This window comes from Tursiops truncatus, chromosome 6 (assembly GCF_011762595.2).
Source record: "Tursiops truncatus isolate mTurTru1 chromosome 6, mTurTru1.mat.Y, whole genome shotgun sequence".
NCBI lineage: Eukaryota > Metazoa > Chordata > Mammalia > Artiodactyla > Delphinidae > Tursiops > Tursiops truncatus.
Genome location: NC_047039.1, coordinates 98,498,008 through 98,518,901, shown reverse-complemented (window position 1 = coordinate 98,518,901; position 20,894 = coordinate 98,498,008). Strand labels below are relative to the sequence as shown.

Genomic DNA, 20,894 nt, shown 5'->3' with positions numbered 1-20,894 from the left:
TTATCGTAGCCATGAGGCAGGCTTTGCAGGCAGACCTGATTTCAATCCCAGCTCCCTCACTCAGCACCTCTCATCACCTCTCTCTGAGGCACGGCTTATTCATCTGCGAAGCAAGGTTCACAATGCCTTCCTTACAAGGATGGCTGTGGGCATTAAATGAAGTCTTTGCTCATATGTTATTGTACGTCAGCCTCGGGACTAAGGGAATAGAGTGCAGCCACTGTCTGGATTTGAACTGTGGGTTTATAGCTTATGAGCTGCGTGACCCCGGGCAGGTTACTGACTCTCCTTGTGCCTTCATTTCCTCATCTGTTAAAAGGGGAAGGGAAGTATTAACCTGCTTCTTAGGGTTACTGTAAGGATTAAACAAGGCAATGCAAGCAAAGGGTTTAGAACCATGCCTGGCAGAGGGACAGTGCTATGGGAGGCTTAGCTTTTCTTATTATATCCGAATTGCCTGGTGACTTTGCCATCCCCCCACTCCCCCTCACCCCCTGCCACAGCTAGACTGTCCCAGTAGGGAAAGACTCCTGTCTGAATTCTGTCTTCCACATTCACCATAGTAGGCCATTTGTTTGGGAAAGGAAGGAAGATGAGAAAGAGGAGGAGAGGAAGGAAGGAAGGGAGGGTTTCGCTGGAATGTTTAAAAGTACTGCAGTAGCAGTAAAGGGCATGGAGTAGACTCCTGACAGGCAGATCCCTGCCTTTTCCTCTGCCGCCCAAACACAGCAGGAAGTATGACAGATGCTTCCTGTATTTGAGACAGCTATTTCATCACATGCCTTCATTTTCCCCTTGGCCAAAAATTATGTGTAGATGAACAAAAGTCCCTCCCTCCCTTCCTTCCTTCCTTCCTTCCTTTTTCTGTAACAGTAAAATATTTTAATGGAAATTTTAAAAGCCTACTGGTCTCTAAGACCTCTGCTCTTCCACTGCTTCCAGAATCTCCACGGGGCATCCGCCAACTCCATTTCAAAGGAGAGCCTTTAAATGCAGAATTGCATCCGGTAGAATCTGGAGTCTCCTGCCCTCTCCAGGTCCAGCTTTTAGTTGCTGGGGATTGGGGAGATGAGCACCAAGGGACAGGGACAGATAGTGGCTGAAGACACATTTGGGAACAGTGATCAGGTATTGTTGTCCCTTGTCCTCTCCCGTTCATTACAACACACTGTCTCCAGGAAGCAGGAGGCCAAGTATTCATCTTTTCCATTTTACAGAGCATTAAACTGAGAAACAGTGTCATAACGGTTAAAAATTTGAGCTTGGCCGTCGGACACCCTTGGGTACCAAGTCTGACTTCACTCATTGTTCACAAATCACCTTCCTTTCTGAACACTCGTTGCTTCGTCTGTAAAGTTGGCATCATGATACCTCCCTCCCACGAGGACTGAGAGTTTGGAATGAGGTGATGTATGCAAAGCTCATAACACAGCACTTGACACCTTGATGCTTAAAGGACAGTCTTCTTTCCCCAAGGTTCCCTCTTGAGTTGTTTGCAGGGAAAGCAGTTTACATACTGGAGAGCCCAGATTTGGAGCTGGACAGTGTAGCCCTGAGTCATAACTCTCCTACTCATCAGTTGTGTGACTTCTGGCAAGTAACTTTGCCGATGTGTGTCTTTACATTATTGTCTTGTATGTTAATTACGCCTTCCTTACGAGTATATCACAATGAGGATTGTATGTAATAATGTATAGACATCTTCTAGATACATAGTAGCTTGCTACATGTGTTGCTGGAATGAACGAATGTGTAATAACTGTTATAGAAAGCATGTCTAAGAGTGGGATTTTTGTGGACCGAACATCATTTCAGATGCCCCACCAGAGGAAATGACAAAGTAAATCCTTTCACAACTTGAACAACATTTTCCTCTAACGTATATTTTTCTTTTCTTCAGGTGGAATTTTTGGAATAGGTAATAGGTTTGCACAGTGCCTGATGCAAACGATACAAAACATTTACAGGGAGAAGTAGTCCTCCTCCAGCGCCATCCTTCAGCCACTTAACGTCTCCACCCAGGACAACCATGTTTACCAGATCCTGGAGTCTCCTCCCAGATATAGTTGGTGTAGCTGTCTGAAGCTCCATTCACTAAACAGTCTCCTAAACCAAACTCCCTCTTGTTTCCCACCCCAGCATGCTGTGAGGCTCTCCCATCACCATTTATTCTCTAGGGTAAAGAGTCCACCAGTCCTTTAAGCCCTCTCTTTCCACATCCTGGACTAAAAAGAAATAAATAAATAGAGCACAGAGAAAATAAAAATTACCCATATTTCTCCCTGAAGAATTAACCGTTATTAGTAATTTGGTATATTTCTTCCTAGCCTTTTTTCCTTTATCGGTTTTGTAATCAACCATTCCTAGCGTATGAATACATCGCCTTTTTCCCCCTCCACGTTCCTCTGAGTTTCTCTCTGAAGCATCCCTTGCACTCATCTCTTCCTCTGCATCCTCACCACCCCTGGCCTCACCTAGACCCCCATCTCCTCTTACCTGGTGATCGCTGAGACTCCTGGCTCTGCTCCCTCCCTGGCACCCATTCTGAGGTCTGTGAGCCACCGTCATGTCCCTCCTGGCATGTACAGCTGCTGAACTGATTCTCTCGCTTCAGAACCTTCCGTGACATCCAAAATGAAGCCCGCAGTCCTCAGTGTGGTACTTCCCCTGGGACGCTCCCACAGATCCTTCCCAGTCAGCACCCGCACTCCCCCTCCCCAGGGTTATCTCCAGCTCTTACCTCTCCTCCCAACTCCATCTTCTACCACTGAAGCGCCCCATCCATCCTTCCATCCCTGACCTAAAATCTCCCTTCCTCCATAAAGCCTTCCCGGTCCTCCGTGCTGGGATGGATTGCTCTCTTCCATATTCCCCGTGTCTCATTGTGTGGGAAACATGGCCATGAGTTAGATTAAAGGCTCCTTAGGATCCCATTTGTCCCCATGACTAGCTTACGATCCCCTGGCTGGCAAGGACCGGGTGGTATCTATCTTTGCTTGTCCTGTGTCTGGCTCTGGGCCTGGCATAGAGGAAGCACTTGACTGAAACGTGTGTGTGAAATTAAGTCACCTGGAATGTTTTCTCAGAGGTAGGTTCATCATTCTAAGCAACAATGTACCTATCAATTATCTGGTACCCACCCCGGACCAGGTATTTAAGTATCATATCTCCTTTAATCTTCAAAGCAACCCCACAAGGTTAACAGCTTTTCCCCTGTTTTAGAAAGAAAGAACCCAGGACTCAGAAAGGTGAGGCATCTCCTCAAGGTCACACAGCCCCACGGCTGCCAAGCCATGGTTAGAACCCAGGTCCGAGTCATGGCAGAGCCTGAGCGCCTTCTATAAATCATGCCGACTCCTGGGCCACTTGGGATTTACAGAAAGGAGTCTGGGGATGGGCTTGCTCATCTTCGGGGTGGATGAGGGATTGAACAGGCTTCTGGAGGCCTGTGGTGACTGATGGGTTGTGATTTCTGCACAGGGGGAATCAGCTTTGGGAGAACCAAGGGGACGTCGGGTTCAGAGGCAGACGATGAAACGCAGTTGACATTCTACACGGAGCAGTACCGAAGCCGTCGCCGCAGCAAAGGTAACAGAGTCCTTGAGAAGGTTCCAGAACCAGGGTTTGGAGGAAAATCTGGGAAGCAGCTTTTGTGCTTCAAAACAAACCCTAAATCTTCTTCAGCCTGGTCCCTACCTAGTTAACACTGAACTTGGAGTCTGATACCCTGAATACCCAGTCTCTGTCTGCTTTCTGTCTTACCCCATTCCTCAAAGGATTTAAGTTTATGCAGTTTTTAAAAAATCCATCACAATAGAGAATCGGATTGAAAGGAAAATCGGAGTAAGGAAAATAATTCAGATTCAGCTTAGATGTATGCACGGTAATCCGTGCCATGCTGTGTTGTGTAGTTCTTAGAAGGAGCTGACAGCTTAACTCAGAGATTCTTAGCAACCAAAGTGCAAAAGGACACATACAGCTGTAGAATGCACAGGGTCTACGGGATAAAACTAGCGTTTGCTCAGGAAATTCTATTTACCTGACACAGAGACCAGGCAGAGAGTTCTCCAGCTGGTTCCAATAAACAGGACTCTGGGAGGGCTTCCTGGAAGTCGAAGCTAGACAATGACCTGGGCCCAAACTTGGCTTTGTCACTGTTCATCCACAGAACAGAAGCAGTAATCCTAACATTCCCATGTTTAAGATGGGGTAGCAATACCTCCCTCTCAGGGTAATGGTGGGGTTAGATGGAAACATGAGCATCTCCTGTTTTGTTTTTGTTTATTAGTTTTCTTAAATTAATTAATTTATTTTTAAAAATATTTGTATTGGGTATAATTGATTTACAGTGTTGTTAGTTTCACGTGTACAGCAAAGTGAATCTGTTATACAAATACATATATCCACTCTTGTTTAGATTTTTTCCCATATAGACCATTACAGAGTATTGAGTAGAGTTCCCTGTGCTATACAATAGATAACTAGTAAGGACCTACTGTAGAGCATCTCCCGTTTAACTACAACTCCCGGCAACAATTTTTCCCTTTCTCCACGGCCACCATCCTAATGTCTGTCCCCTGCATCCTTTGCTTAAAAACTGTTACAGTTACCTTCTCAATATTCTCACCTACTGTTTCCAACCCATTTTCAACCCTGCAGCCAGAGTGATCATTTTAATAATGTAACTAGGGATCATGTTGCTGCTTCTGTGCTTAGAAGCTTTAATCCGTCCTTTTGCATTTGGGAGAGAATGTGAAGTTCTTGCCACACCTACGATCCCCTGAGTGGTCTGGCCCTGCACATCTCTCCAGGGCTCTGTCTGCTCTGCTACCCAGCACTCTTCTCCAGCACTTCCCCATCTGTCCCACCAGAAACTTCACAAACATTTTCTCCCAGAACACTTCCCCCGCCCTCTCCGACTCACTCCTACTCACTCTGACATCTCCATTTAAATGGCGTGTCTTAGCTGAGCCATCCTACATACAATTTCCCTGTCTCATTCTACACCAGCTCCTGTGCTGTTCCCTCTGCAGACTTTCACCCCTGGAATTTTACATTTACCGATACGTTCTCTGGGCAATGTTTGTACCCTCCACTGAACTGGAAGTTCACGAGAACAGGTACCTCCATTGTCACTTGTATCCAGCTTTCCATCCCTGCATCAAACACAGGGATGGGTCCATATTTTTGGTTCAACTATAGGTTCATATATTTGAACAAATGAAGGATTAATGAATGAATGAAATAAATTCCTATTCCAGTGTCCGGATTATTACGAGCGCTCAGGGTGAATGGTGGTTTTCCATCTGGCCCTCCTTGTTTTCTCTCACTCCATTCCCAGTTACTGGGGGGAAAAAAAAAAAGGTCTCCTCTCCTTTCCCCTTCTCTTTTCCGCTCCTGGTGAGTAGAACTAAGGCCTCAGGCCTGCCCATTCTTCCACCTCAAGCCGCCGGGGAAGGATGTGCCTGGTAGTCAGAGGAGGGCCTGAGTACTGATGTCGAAAGCCGGTTCTGCCTGGGTTCTTCAAGCACGGTTGGAGCAAGTGCAACCTGAAGGGATGTAACAAGTCGGGGAGGTTCTCTGGCATATGTGCCCAAGGCTGATGGTAGAGAGAGGACATGAAGTGGGAGGAGAAAAGAGGCAGCTCACAGGTGTTTCCTCCCTAGGTCCCTCTCTTTAGCCTGTCCCGTGAGAGAAATAGAAGTGGCACTGGATTCAGCCAGTCCTGGCTGTGAATTCTGACTTCACCTCGTCTGCTTTGTGTGGCCGTGGATGGGGCTTTTCACCTCTGGGTCCTTCTCTCTGTATAAAATCGAGCTATTGATAACTACCTCGCAGAGCCAGCGAGTCTAGAGATGGAAGGTTATGGGACTCACCCCGAGGTGCTCAGAAATTTTTGTTCTTTCCTCCTGAAACTCCCCTTCCCTTGAAAACAGTCTGCACCCTAAAGTAAATCAGCTAACATCTCAATTTTGGCAATAGGGTCTACTGGAAAAGAGATTTATGATATAGTCTGAAAATCAACCCTTTCTTCCCTGAGCCTCAGGTTCTTTGTCAGGGAAATGGGACTGTTATTCCAAGGTGTCTGCTATGGCCAGGCAGAACCCCATCCCAAAGCAAAGAACTGTAGTCATCAATATGGTGAGTGGGTGGAGAGGAAGAAAGACAAAGGGACCGAGAAACAGAGACTGAGAGACATGTGCGTCTGGTGGGATTTCCCTAATCAGAAATCAGCAACCTTTCTCTGTAGATGGTTAATCAGTAAACATTTTCAGCTTTGCAGACCTTACAGTCACGATTGGAACTACTCAACTCTGCCATCTTACCTTGAAAGCTGACACAGACAGCACATAAAGGAATGAACATAATGTTTCCTAATCAAACTTCATTTCCAAAAGCAGATGCTGGTTCAGATTTCACCAGTGGCTCACAGTTTGATGACCCCTACCCTAAACCATGCATATCATACAGGTCACCTGTAGGACTGATCCAGGAAGCAGGAGTGAAATCTCACAGTGCTTCGTGAAATGAATCTGATCTCAGGGCATACGTGGTCTTGCTGCTGAAAGGAGTTTTTTTGTGAAGCAAAGAGTTTTATGTTTGGGCAAGTGAATACCCATCTACTCCATCATTTGTTTGGGGTGTGCCAATTCTGATGGTATTTGACAGAACTAACTGTTGAGGTAGCTGGATATGGTAGGTTCCCACTTGGCAGAATTCCACCTTTATTAACTAGAGATGACACCGCACACAACAGAAGACTCTGGACTCATAGTCCGGAGATGTGGAGTGAAGTCTGTAGTCCCACCACCAACACACTCAGAGAGCCTTGGCGAGCGTGTGCCCTCTTGGGACCTCAGTTTTCCTATCTGTGAAACAGGATATTTACATGTCATGTCATCAAGTCTGAAGCTCGTTTTAATCTAACCTACATTTAGGGAATGATGCTGGGCAGTGTGGGAAACAGGGCCCGGGCCCCCAGCCTCAAGGTGGTTATAACCTCCTTGCAGGGGGAATGCAGCTCACACAGAGAAGCGATGCTGATCAGGATAAGCTCATGTATGACTGAAGGTCCAGATGAGAACTGCAGATGGCGTGTCCAGCCACAGGCACAGGGCTGAGCAGGAGACAGAGCAGTACAGCTGCTGCTGATTCCAGCAGTGCAAGCACCCAGCATCAACCTCCCAGCCCAGCTCTGCGCGGGTGGCTGTGTGGCCTTGGGCGAGTCTCTCTCACTCTCTGGACCTCTGTTGGTTGCTCAGCCAGCTCTGGAAACTCAGGTTATCTGATTCCCAATCCCATGCACTTTCCTCTAATCTTTGCTGATTAGTTCCCCAGCAAAGAGAACCAGGGCATGAATGCCCCCTGATTTTGCTTATTTTTTTTTTTGTTTTAGTTTCTTGTTTTAACGTGATGGTTCTTAAGCTGAGATTTTCTGTAGTAATAAGAACTCTTGAATTTAAGCAAAACTTTGTGTGAAAAAAAAGAATTTTTTCATTAATGAATGAATGAAATAAATTCCTATTCCAGTGTCCGGATTATTACGAGTGCTCAGGGTGAATGGTGGTTTTCCATCTGGCCCTCCTTGTTTTCTCTCACTCCATTCCCAGTTACTGGGGGGGGAAAAAAAAAAAAAAAAGGTCTAAAAAATAAAAAATTCTTTTTTTTTTCCTTTTGATTCTCCCCCGCCAACACACACACATACACACGCACACGCACATGCACACACACACACAGTTTAATCATGTTTTAGAGGAAGTGGACAGGTGAGGGAAAGTTCAAGCCATATCTGCAGAAAAGGAGGCCTTTCGGGATTGAGGGAAGGAGACTGTTCTGAAATTTAATCTGAGAATGCCTGGATGGAGCAGAGACTCCAGGAAATGGGGATGGAGTGGGGTGAAAGCTGAACGTCAACAGAACAGTACCTGCCATGTATGAGGGCAGAGGTACAAGGTGTTCTGAGGGTGGGGATGAGAGAGATCCCAGAAGCTAGGTGGAGCCCAAGGCTATAGCTTTGGGAGTAATGGCAGATGGGCTGGCAGTAATGGCAGCAGGAGCCATGCCTTGACCATTGGGGCACCCATCCCATTCTTTATCCAACATTTCTCATCAAGCCACAGCATTTCTTTCAGCCTTAAAGATAATCCATCCAGTTGTCCATTTTATGCACACACAAAAAAACAAGGCTCAGAGAAGGGAAGCATTTTTCCCAAGGTTAAAGTGTCATCTCTTCAAATGACAAAGCAAATGGGGCAAAAGGTTAACAATAGGTGAATCTGGGCAAAGGATGCATGGCTCTTCTCTGTACTCTTCTTATCCTTACAGCTTTTCCATAAATTTGAGATTATTTCCAGACTAAAACAGTAGGTAAACAGTAGTCCTTCTACGTTGATTACAGGTTTTGAAATCAGCACCCAGCGGTCCAAATCCTTGCTCTGCTGTTTCCTAGCTGCATGACCTAGGGCAAGCACTTTCCTTCTCTGAGCCTCAGTTTCCCCTGGGTAAAGAAGGATAAGCCTAGTGTTAATCCTTTCTACTCTTCCTTAGGCTTGTTGCAGGGAGTAAAGGAGGGAATGTATGCAAAGGACATGCTTAGTGGAGCGTGCCTGCCATGTGATCACTGTTCACTAAATGGTAACCAGTTAAGTACAGCAAATCAGTGTCTGGGCCAGGCATGACTCCATGGCCTTTTTCCAATGTGCTGCTCTGCAAATTGGTCTTGCTTCTAGGGGGGGAAAAAAAAAAAAAAAAAAAAAATGGCATTTTAGGTAAGAACATAAACTTAGTGGGCCCGTCCTCTTGGGGACATTGTGCTATGGTTTTCATCTTTGCCATCTTGTCCCTTGGTGAGATCAGCCTCTTTCACGGGAATTCTTATAGAATTCCAAATAATACCATGGGAAGGGATTATTTTACCTCTGTTTTACAACTAAGGAAACTGGGACTTAAGTCACTTACCTGAGACTACCATGAGGTAAGGGGAGCTGAGATTTGGACTTAAGCTCTTTGGTTTCAAAATCTGGCCAGACCATTATATGACTGAGATAATATATGTGCAGTGCATTCCACAGTACCTGCATAAGATATATACTAAAGAGACAGGAGGGAGGTACCCATGTCTTGCTGGTACAAAAGCCTGATAAGATCCCTGAGAATGTCCTGGTGCAAACTCTGTAACCCTTCAGAGAGCATCAGCCCTGGAGGAGCTGGGAGTGGGAACAGGGACGGTCGCAACTAGCTCAGACACTGAGAAGTTAGTTCAGTGTAGAGGGGAAAAGGCAGCATCCACGGGGACCAACCCTCCCAGGGTCCTGGTCTTTGGTCAGGGAGGAAAACATATGACAAAGAGATCTTCCAGTGCTGTGCTGGTGCCACCTCATACCAGTTGTGAGAGCCAGTTTTGTTCATCGTTTCCAACTCCGCTGTGAGTGATGTCACAATAGTAGCTTATAAGCAACCATGCTAGAAGTATTTACACCGTGCAAATTAACAAAAATGCAATGGACGCTTCCCTTTCCTCCTCAGAGCCCATTGTTAAATATTTACTAGCACACCACTGAGAAGAACAGTCAGTAAGAAGTAAGAATTAAGCTACAAACCAGAGTGCAAGGGCTTTTTTCTAGAAATAGAGCAATCCAGAATCTTTCCCAGAGGACAATGCACTGGGCCTGGGACAAAGCAAACTACTAAGTTCAAGGCTTTGGACAGAGGATCTCTTTTCAGAAACAGAAGACAAGGTCAGCTGGGGAGGCTGGATATTTAGGGCCTGCGTAGGAGGTTGGAAACTCTGGTGTTACCCGCTTGAAGGAACGATGAGTCATAGAATCTGGGTCAGGTCAGAGCCAGCAGTGGATCAGGTGTCCTCAGCTGTGTGGTAAGAGGGGCTGTCAGAGGCTAGCCAGTTCTCTGACCTCATTGAACCTCAGAATCACTTGGAAAACTTAAAAAAAAAAAAAAGCAAAGAAAACAACCCAATTCCAAATACTTATCTCAGACCCATTATATGGCAATGTCTGGCCAAGGGGTCTGGTATAAAATTCTTTTCAGGTTCTAATTTTCAACCAGAGTTGAGATAAACCACTCTACAGTTCCCTTTACATATCAGCTAACAGTACATCCCTGTTCTTATTCTGGCATTGGCTCCCACCGAGTGTATCCCCCTTTCCCAAGCCAGGAACTCGACTCCCAGTTCTAAGAGGGATAACAACTTAGAGCAGCCATTTATTGCCACTTTTGTGCCAGATCTGTTGCATATGCGCCCGTCATCCTGTGTGATCTATTACTGTCCTTGTCTCTGTGTGCAAAAGAATGAAGCTAAAACATGGCAGAGTAACTTCCGCAAGGTCATAGAATCAGTAAGTTGCAGGATTGAGTCTAGAACCCCATTCCAGTTGTTTCCAAAATCTATTGTCACCATACCCCAGCATCAGCCCCTTAGAAGAATCTTACAGGTTTTTTTTTTTTTTTTTTTTAATTATTTATTTTTGGCTGTGTTGGGTCTTCGTTTCTGTGCGAGGGCTTTCTCTAGTTGTGGCGAGCGGGGGCCGCTCTTCATCACAGTGCGCAGGCTTTTCACTGTCGTGGCCTCGCTTGTTGCGGGGCACAGGCTCCAGACGCGCAGGCTCAGTAGTCATGGCTCACGGGCCTAGTTGCTCCGCGGCACGTGGGATCCTCCCAGACGGGGGCTCGAACCCGTGTACCCTGCATTGGCAGGCAGACTCTCAACCACTGCGCCACTAGGGAAGCCCGAATCTTACAGGTTTTAACTTCTTCCCTCTTATCATAACTCTTGCCCTGGTCATTAGCTATTTGTTATCTGTAGTAGGTAGATACCTTCCTCCAGAATGTTCCAGCAGCTCCTGAAGGCTTTATAGAGAGATTCTAGTTTCTCTCATGAAGAAATGAGACTGGGAGTTTGGATTTCTCTTACTGAAGGAACAGTAAAATGCAGAAAACTAGGTTTGATCTACGCCTCCATTTGGCCCCATTTAATGAGACGTTAGTGAAGAGAAAATTACGTATTCAGAAATTGTTATAGACTCAAAAACTCCTGTCTGATGTCTCTCTTCTCTCTCTTCCCTCAAACCTCAGAGGAAATAGACATTGGTTTTGTTGTTGTTGTTTTTCTCTCTTAAAGGTCCCTCCCAGACTACCTGTCCCCAACCCACAAACATCAAGCGGTCTTGTCAGACAAGGGTTCCCTGAATGCAGTGAGAGAGTCAAACAACTTCAAAAGCTCCCTCCCCAAGCTCGTGATGGTCCCTGAAATATTGCTTAAATTGTTCTTTCTCCTCCTCCTTAGCGATGCCAACCAGCTCGGCACCTGACAGCCCGGCATCCAGGGGAGGGAGAGGGCTGTCAGGAATCAAATGGGAGACCAAAGGCAATAAAGCAAACATGTCGTTTTTAGTTGCTTACACTAGCGAGAAGGAATAATCAGTCTCTCTCGCTTTCTTGTTTTTCAACTAGGCTCAGCAGGATTCCCTCACCCCCACCCCTTTTCTTTACACTGAAGGATTGTGACTCTCTGCTTCCCACCCAAGCATCAGCGCTCTGTCATCCCTTTTCTTCACAATCCTGTGGGGTGGCCAGGATTCTCCTACCCTGCTAAACGCTTTCCCAGATAAAGAGGTGAAACTACCTGGCACGATTGCCAACTGTGTGCCGAGTGCCCTGTGAGATGCTTGCAAGCATGACCTTTTGTAGCCCTGACTCTTAGTTACTTTCCAGGCTTCAGTTTCCTTTTCTAAAAAATGGAGGTGAGAATCCCAATTTATAGGATTTATGCGATGATCCAGCAGAGTCTTGTGTCACTAGAATACAAGGTATATGAAGGAAGATAATCCGAACAAAGCTGGGAAGGGTGAATTGACCCAGATCGGGAAAGAATTTGATTGTCAAGTTCATTCACCTGTTCATTCATTGAATCAACTAATGTTGACTAAATATCTAATTCTGTTGAGACTATATGCTAAGGCTCAGGTCTAGAATCGCAAACAGACCAATCATGGGACTGACCTCATGAATCTTATAGTCTTGCCAGGGAGAAATGGGGAGGGAGAGAGGGTCTCACAAACAAACATGTAAAGAAATATATCATTTCCAACTGTGAGAAGTGCCGCTGAAGAAAATACAGGGGGAAACTCATATCATGGGGAGAGTCATGAAAGACATCTTTTTTTTTTTCTTTAAACAACTGTTTGAGATATCATTTGCATACCATACAATTCAATGGTTTTTGCTATATTCACAGAGTTGTGCCACCATCACCACAATCTAATTTTAGAACATTTTTGTCTCCCCTAAAAGAAACCCTGTACCGATAGCAGTTAGTCCCGAGTTCCCCTTCCCTCCACCCCCTGGAAACCACGAATCTCCTTTCTGTTTGTACAGCTTGGCTTATTCTATACCTTTCATATAAATAGAATCATACAGTGCTATCTTTAGGGACTGGCTTCCATTTAGCATCACATTTTCAAGGTTCATCCACGTGGGAGCATCTACCTGTGCCGCATCATTCATTTTCGTTGCCAAATATTATTTCATTGTATGGATGTGTCACGTTTTGTTTATTGACTCATTAGCTGTTGGACATTTGAGCTGTTTCCACCTTTGAGCTATTATGAGTAATGCTGCTGTGAATGTTGGCGCGCTCAAGCAAGTAACGTCTAAAATTGCAATTGCACTGATTATCCCACAGCTTCAAACCCTGCGTATCTTTCTTCTAACCTAACAGTGTATGAAAACACACTATGCTTTCCATCTTATCTTTTCCTAAAAGAAGGCAGTTTTGTGTGAAGGGATTGTGGCGGCCTCTGAGTCGGAATAGTGGAATTTGTGAAGAGACAACACCTGAATTATTTGGAAAAACAAAATTGCTTAGCTAGGCGATGCTTCTTATGTGACAAGTTTGCGATGTGCGTGAATTTGCGCATCTGTACGCTTATGAGACAGGCCATATGCAAAAGGTGCAAACCTGGGGCCCAGAGGCCAAATTCATCCCCACGGGCATGCTGTGTTGGATAAAATTATTGCATCCAACATTTTAAAAATATGGTAAAAATCTTGATTTCTGCTTTGTCTTGAAAATGTAGGAGCTCCAGCCTCACAAGCACTTGCCCTTTCAGATGGGGTCACCCTACTGCAGTTGCCAAGACCCCACAGTTCCCCATGAAAGACATCTTTGAGGAACCAGCAGTAATGCTGAAATCTGAAGGATGAATGGGGGGTGGCTGTCTACTAAGAAAACACATCTCCACATGAGCAGGAGAGAGCTTGAACTTGAACCAATGTGAAATGGGGAGTGCATTACGGTTTTTGAAGAAGATAGTTGCATCACCCTGTGCTGTTTTAAGATCACTCTCTCCACAGTGGAGGAAGAGCTGGAGGGGGACAGACCAGTTAGGAGGCTGTTGAGGTAGTAGGGGGGCCCTCTGGGAGAGCGTGGGACAGGATGGCTGCTAGGGATATGTTCAAATACAGTTAGAGCTGATGATTGATTGGCTGTGAGGAGGGGAACCCGTGAGCATTGCTGAAGATGAGCGTTGGATTCTGGCGGGGGGCGCTGGAGAGAAGCACAGCGCCAGGGAAGGGAGTAGCAGCAGGCCTTCAGGAGGGGGAGGGATGAGCTCAGCTGTAGAGCTGCTGCCTTTGGGGTGCCTGTAGGCCATCCAGATGGAGACACTGCCAACCAGCTCTGAGCCCAGGAGAGGTCTGACTGGGGAATGGGAGAAAGAGTCAGGACTCCGTGGCTGTGCATTCACTTTCTGTTTCTGCTTAACAAATGTCCCCAAACTGAGCAGCTCCAAACAACGTACATTTATTATCTCACAGTATGTCTGTCATCGAAAAGTCCAGTTATGTCATTGCCAAGCTCTCTGTTCAGGGTCTCAAATCAAGGAGTCGGCTGGGGCTTTGATCTCAGCTGAGGCTCAGGGCCTTCTTCCAAGCACTTGTGGTTGCTGGCAGAATTCACTTCCTTGTAGCTGCATGACTGACATGCCTGCTCTGTTGCTGCTGTCAGCCAGGACCACCCCCAGTTCTTATAGGTTACTCCCTGGCCCTTCTCACAGCCCCCTCCGTGGCAGTTCACAGCACGGCTTCCTCAAGGGCAGCTGGCGAGCACCTCTTACACTTTGACTGTCTTTCTTCAAGGCCCCAGTCTCTCTTAAGACTCATTTGATTTGGCCAGACCTATCCAGGGTAAACTCCTATATGATTAACTCAAAGTCAACTGCTTCTGGACCTTAATTTTATCCGAAAAAAATCCCTTCACCTTTCTCAGATAACATCATTTAATCACAGAGTGATATCCCATCATATTCACAGACCCAGCCACATTCAAGAAGAGGGGATGTACAGAGGGTATATAGGGCATGGGAATCTTGGGGGCCGTTTTAGAATTCAGACCTCCCCCACACACACTGGATGGTAAAGCAGGCACAAGAGGAACCAACTCTCCCAGCAGAGCGTGTAGACTGGAAACTGAAGAGTTCCAGGTTGTTTGGCTCAGTCATGGATTCTGGGTTGAAAATGTCCTTCTCTCAGCATCACAGGTACCGTCAAACCACCTGGTGCTCCGTGGGGAGGAAGCAGATGCCACAGCCCAGAGGCATTGGTCAAGAGAACAGCTTAGGGGCTGTGGGACATAGGGATTCAGGGGAGATCTGTAACTAAAGTTCACTGAGTCAAACCTATCCTGTGTCGGACTGGAAAAGGACTCTTCCTTCATGGCTCCCGTTGAGCAAATTTACTAACCATCTGCCTCTTTTAATTAGAGTAGATTTTGGAAGAAGTGCGGTCAGCTCTGGTTCTTGCACTCAAATGCTGGGGAACATTGGGAAAGTCTCTTTGGCTCTCCATCCATTCAGTTGGGGTGTGGTGTTTGAATAAATTACATCTGAGGCCTCTTCCAGCTCTGAAATTCTATGCTTTTATTCATTGGACATACATTGTACATTCCAAGAACAGTATGACTTTTTTGGGAATCGGGGGTTAATAAAACATGGTTCCAAGGAATTTCTTGACAGTCCAGTGGTTAAGACTCTGCACTTTCACTGCCGAGGGCACGGGTCAATCCCTGGCTGGGGAAGTAAGATCCCGCAGGCCATGCAGCATGGCCAGAAATAAAAAACAAGATGTGGTTCCAGTCTTTAAGAAGCTTCTCTTCTGGCTGCTGTCTGTGGAAAAAGTCAAGATCACTGACTAGCCCAAGCTCATCGCTCCACGGTGAGAACACTCAGGGAACTGAGATATTTCAACAACATTGGGGATGGCATGCTTATTGTTTCTGTCATTTTTCACCAGTCTAAAGTCATGTAATAGTACTACCAGAGGAAAATAGAAACAAACAAGAACCTTCTAGACCAAAGAGCTGATTTCATTTTTCCTCATCCTCATTTACATATATATTTTTCTCATCATTGTAACTGTAATCAACACACACATTTCACTTGCTTGTTTTTTTTTACTCAACATTATATTATGACCATATTTTTTCCATGACACTCTAAACCTGAAGATACTCATTGTAGCATAATCTGTAATATTGAAAAATTAGAATGAGCCTGAATGGCCAACAATAGGGAAGTGGCTAAGTGAATTACAAAGCGTCAACTTGATGAAACATTATGCAGCCAGATAATTGTTGAGAATGATTTTTTAAGAAGGGCGGAATTCACAAACCACAGTGCTTACTTCCGAGGACAGACAGAACAATTCATTTAAAAAAATATACTTGGGTGAATCACAATATGTTATATATGTATGTATTTTTTTATCCTTCTCTTTATCAGTTATACTCTGCCGTTTCTTAAAAGGGATTTCAGGTGAGTGGATTTGCTGGAGGTAATTGCACTGGTGTGCAATGCTTGATTCATGGTCTTTGGAGGTAAACAGGTGGTTGAAGGGACTTCCCTGGTGGTCCAGGGGCTAAGACTCCGAGCTTCCAATGCAGAGTGCCTGGGTTCGATCCCTGGTCAGGGAACTAGATCCCATATGCCGCAACCAAAAGATCCCGCATGCCGCAACTAAAAAAGACCCCGCGTGCCTCATCGAAGATCTCACGTGCCGCAACTGAGACCCGGTGCAGCCAAATAAACAAATACAGTAAGTCCCCTAACTATGGACCTTCAAGTTGAAAACTTTCAAAGATTCGAACGTGCATTCCGTCAGCGTCAGGCGTGAGCGAAACTGCAGCTTGCCCTCCGTCTCCTGTTGTCGACCATCCTTCAGCTCTACGATCTCCCACCTCCTCTCCCTCCTCCAGTCAGTAACTCTTCTTGCCTCTTCACTCGATGCCAGCCCCTGGATGCCAGCTGTTGCACTGTACTACTGTACTTTTCAAGGCACTGTACTGTAAAATTAAACATGTTTAATTTTTTTTGCTTGCTTTTTATGTATTATTTGTGTGAAAAGTATTATAAACCTATTACAGTGCAGTACTATATAGCCGACTGTGTTAGATGGCTACCTGGGCTAACTTTGTTGGACTTAACGAACAAATTCGACTTACGAATGTGATCTCGGAATTGACCTTGTACGTGTATGTAGGGGACTTACTGTAAATAAATAAATACTAAAAAACAAAAAAAACAACAAGCCAAAGGTGGTTGTGAGTCCTAACAGAGTGATCTTGGGAAGACCACTTTAACCCACTGGCTCCTGCTTTCCTCAGCTCCGTAGTACATACTTGAAGTTCCTTCTTCTAAAAGTGGTTTTGAGGTTGAAATGGAATAATACAAGTAAAGCAGTCAGCACAGTTCCTGGCGGATGGTAGGTGATGGATAAATCTGTCCACTTCCCTTTATACCGTAGGATACTGTGTCTCAGTAGCTAGGTCAGATGATCTCAAAGGTCTATTCTATCTTTAAATTGATTTGGAATCTTGAAAAATGTTGCCTTTCCCTCTTTCATAATTCATTCAAACCCTTGTGTGTCTGGTCTTGGGATCCCTGGAGGCATGAATGCATTTCATCTTTACCTAATGGAAAAAATATAAAAGAAAGAAGATGAAGAAGAATCAAAACTAAGTGTCCAGGTGGAAAGGGTCCTGGACCACGAGAATGATCACCTTGTACTCTGTCCTTGAATGATGTTTTGAGTAAAGTTACTTTCCCCTTTAACATGGTTCCCAACCCTACGTGCATAGGAAACATTTTCGGGTTTAAAAAACAGATACCTACCTTTGGACTTCAACCCAGAGTTTTATTTAATAAGTTTGGGGTGGAGCCTGAGCATTTCTGAGTTTTTATAAAAGCTTTCCAGGTGCAGCCGTGGTTGAGAATCGCTGCCTTAGGGAACCACACCAAAGAAGAGTAAGAGTGGTGGTCCATGTGCTCAAGGCATGTTCAGCCTGGTAGAGCGATACGAGATCCCTCAAATTCAGTGGCTTCCATTTCTCTCTATTATCTCTCTGTAATCAAATAGATTATAATTCTAGGATGTCCTCTTGGCTCTGCAATTCTGTGATTCTAATTGAAGGATACCTTTTGTTTTGTTTTTAGCAAATGTAAGAAAATGTAGTATTAGCCACGTGCTGATAGCCGAGGCGGTTTAGAGTGAGGCGTTGGGGTACATAGGGTCCAAAAATAAAGGATGACGCTTCAGAAAAGGAAAATCTTGAAACACACATCTAACGAAATAATTTTCTTTCTGTTGGAGAAACTAGAAACAAGAAGAGAGACTCCTCCCATTCCAGAAGAGATCTCCAGCAGGCGTTCCACCATTTAAGTCCAAGGTAATTTCAGTTCACAAGACTCGTACTGGAAGCCTGCTGTGTAGGCCCTGGGAATACAGAGACGAGTGAGGCACAGTCTTTGCCCTGTGGGTCACACAGTCTGGTAGGGGCAAGAATCAAATGGGCAATTACAATAGAGTGTGAAAAGGTCTGGGATAGAGGCTGGTGGTGATTTCTGTGCTGGCACAAAAGAAGAGCACCTGACCAGCTTGGTGGGATCAGAGTAGGGATGCTGGCATGGGAAATCTCTAGGCTGAATTCTGAAGAGCAGGGTGGTGGTGTTGAAGGGAAGAAGGTCAGAGAAGACTATTGCATACAGAGGAGACTGTGAATAGAGTGAGATGGAGCAAAATGCCTGGCATACTATAGGGCCTCAAAGTAATTCCTGTTGAAAAAGAAGGAAGAAAAAAAGGAAGGGAAGGAAGGATATGTCTACTTCGTCTCATTGAAATGTAGACTTTGAAGAGCAGAGAGCTAGAGGTGACATTGGCTGAGTGATTTGGACTTTATCATGATGACAATGAGAAGCCATCAAAGGATTTCAACAAAGAAGTGATGTTTTCTGACTTGTGTGGTAGAAAGGTCACTCTGGCTTTTGTAGAAGCTGGGAAAGAAGGGGACAAGAATGGGGTGAGAGAGAGCAGGTAGGAGGCTGTTGCAATAATTCAGGTGAAAAATGATACCATCTGGCCTAAGACAGGGATGGTGGGGATGGAGAGCATCTCCTTTATTACAGGATGTAGTCACAAGCCACACCCACTACCTGCCTCATGTGGTGCAGCCCCATCACCATGGCAACATCCTCTTTAAAATCCCTGACCAGAGAGAGTGGTAACAACTCTTATATCTGTTCCTGGAGGTCCTGCCTCTAAGTTTTTTCTTTCTTTTTCTTCTTTTTTCCCCTTTGATTGTATCTGATCCAGCCTCACTGGGTAATTGAGTGTTTGAGAGTAAAAAATTATCTCAGCAGCTTGGCCCTTATCTTGACAGCAAAGCAGTACTTTTAATTTAATTTTGTTCGGAGACGCATGGGTAACAAATTTCACTAATCGCCCGGCTGTCGCCTTCTGCATGGTAACGAGCCGTTTGTTACCAGGCAGCCCAGCGTAAATACATATGGGGGAGCAGTCGGGGGACAGAGACAGGGGCTGGGGAAGAAGGAAGGGACAGCTGCAATCAGTATTAGCCAGGGGCTTCCCTGGTGGTGCAGTGGTTGAGAGTCCGCCTGCCGATGCAGGGGACACGGGTTCGTGCCCCCGTCCAGGAAGATCCCACGTGCCGCGGAGCGGCTGGGCCCGTGAGCCATGGCCGCTGAGCCTGCGCGTCCGGAGCCTGTGCTCCGCAACGGGAGAGGCCACAACAGTGAGAGGCCCGCGTACTGAAAAAAAAAAAAATATATATATATATATTAGCCAGGCTGGGGCTGCCACCAGGTGTAGAATCAGAGATGGGAATCCGGCTGCGTAACAAAAAGAGAGGGGCTTGGGAGTTAGGTTCACCGGAGCTCCCGGGCTTGCTCTGCCTCCTCCTGTCTGGGTGCACCCTTGAGCAAGTGACTTCACTCTCTGCATCTTGAGTTTCCTGTCTGAAGGTGGGGGTGGATACTCCCTACCCCACTGGGTTATGAGAGCTAAATGAGAAACAGTACCATCAGTTAATACGCCGCTAAGCATTATGCCATGCTATTTTCAGTGCTGGCGAGGACCTGAATGGAAATACTCTGCCCACCCCCACCCCACCCCCCGCCATCCAATGTTGAAATTTCTTTCAGAACATCAGCTCCAGACTGTTGGCCAGCTTTTACCTGCATTCTCCAGAGAAGGGGAGCTCACTCACTATTGAGGCCGCCCATAGTTGTGACTCTCAGAATTGTCTCGGTACACTGGTGTGAAATAGGCATCTTTCAAGATTTCCGCCCTACCTCAGCCCCCACCCTGCCCCTGGACCCCTGCAAGGAGGAAATTTGCAACCTCCTCCCTAAGTAAGCTCCCTCCCGCCAGATTCGGTTAACTCTTCTTGTATCCAGATGAAAATGCCCAGATGAAATCAGTGCTAGAAAAGCCCTTATAGGTCACGTGGCACAACTTTGCATTTTACAGATGGGGAAGCTAAGGCCAAGAGGGAGGGAAATAAATTTAAAAACAGCTGTTATTTACCGAGCATCCATTACGGGCCAAGCACTTTACCTGTGTTCTCCTTTAGTCCTTTCAGGACAAGGTCTTCTCCTGATTTCGTAGATAGGGAAACTGAAGCACAGAGAGAAAAAGCAATTTGCTCAAGTCACATTTTAAGTAAGGATCACAGAATAGAGATTTAAGCTCATGTCTAGCTCCAAAACCTGCAAGCTTTTGTGTTGTGATTTTGGTCTCAAACTGCACAGCAACTCAGGAACTAGAAATGAGGTTCCCTGGCTTCTGGTCGTACAGCCACGCTAGAAAAAGGTGCGTCCCAGGGATTCCTGTGTAAAAGGTGGCAAAGTTTCCCATCTTCTCTGTAGGATCTGGACCAGAAAGCAAGGGAGACTGTGAAAAAGCTAAAGAGGTAGCCAGTCTGTCCCTCCCCCTCCTCCCTGACCCGTGCCAGACTCCAGCCGATGGATCCCTGGTTCTGAATTTATGAGCCTTCTTGGTGTCTCTCTTTCTTTCCGTCCTCGAGGGCTTGACTCTTCCCTCTCTCAGCTAATTAAAAAGCCCAGCCTGGGCTGCCAGCCTTGGATCACAGGCTGCTGGGCAGAGGCACTGATGCTACTCTGATAAATCACTCCCTGGGGCCGTGGGAGGCTGGAGCATTTGTCAGAGGGGCTGAGCTCATCCAGGGTTCCTCTGGGACACTTGGGGACCGCTACAAATGGACCATGTCCACCCCTGCTTGCCCCAGAAGGGGCTTCATTAGGAATAAGCAAGTAGGAACCACCCAAAGCTGATGGGGTATGTGTGACACCAGAGTCATCTTCTGAAAGCATTTGTTAGATCGTGTCATTCCCTCATACACTTTTAACAGCTCCCTCTTGGCCTTCGTAATAAATTCTCCACTTCTTAGCCTGACGTCGGGTGAGGAGTAGCAGAGCATTGGAAAGCATTGCCTTTCGAGATGGGCAGTCCTGAGTGTAGATCCTGGCTTCGCTGTTTCCTTACTTCGGATGTGTGACTTAACCCCT

The 20,894-nt window shown here is 45.9% G+C and overlaps 1 protein-coding gene across 1 annotated transcript in view; it reads left to right on the top strand.

The window, feature by feature from the left end:
- ASTN2 (astrotactin 2) overlaps positions 1-20,894 on the top strand; it is a 986,509-nt gene that overhangs the window by 325,855 nt on the left and 639,760 nt on the right. The window contains exon 5 of the mRNA XM_033858475.2: positions 3,481-3,588. Coding sequence (XP_033714366.2) covers positions 3,481-3,588 — 108 coding nt within the window. The remainder of the gene's footprint in view (positions 1-3,480; positions 3,589-20,894) is intronic.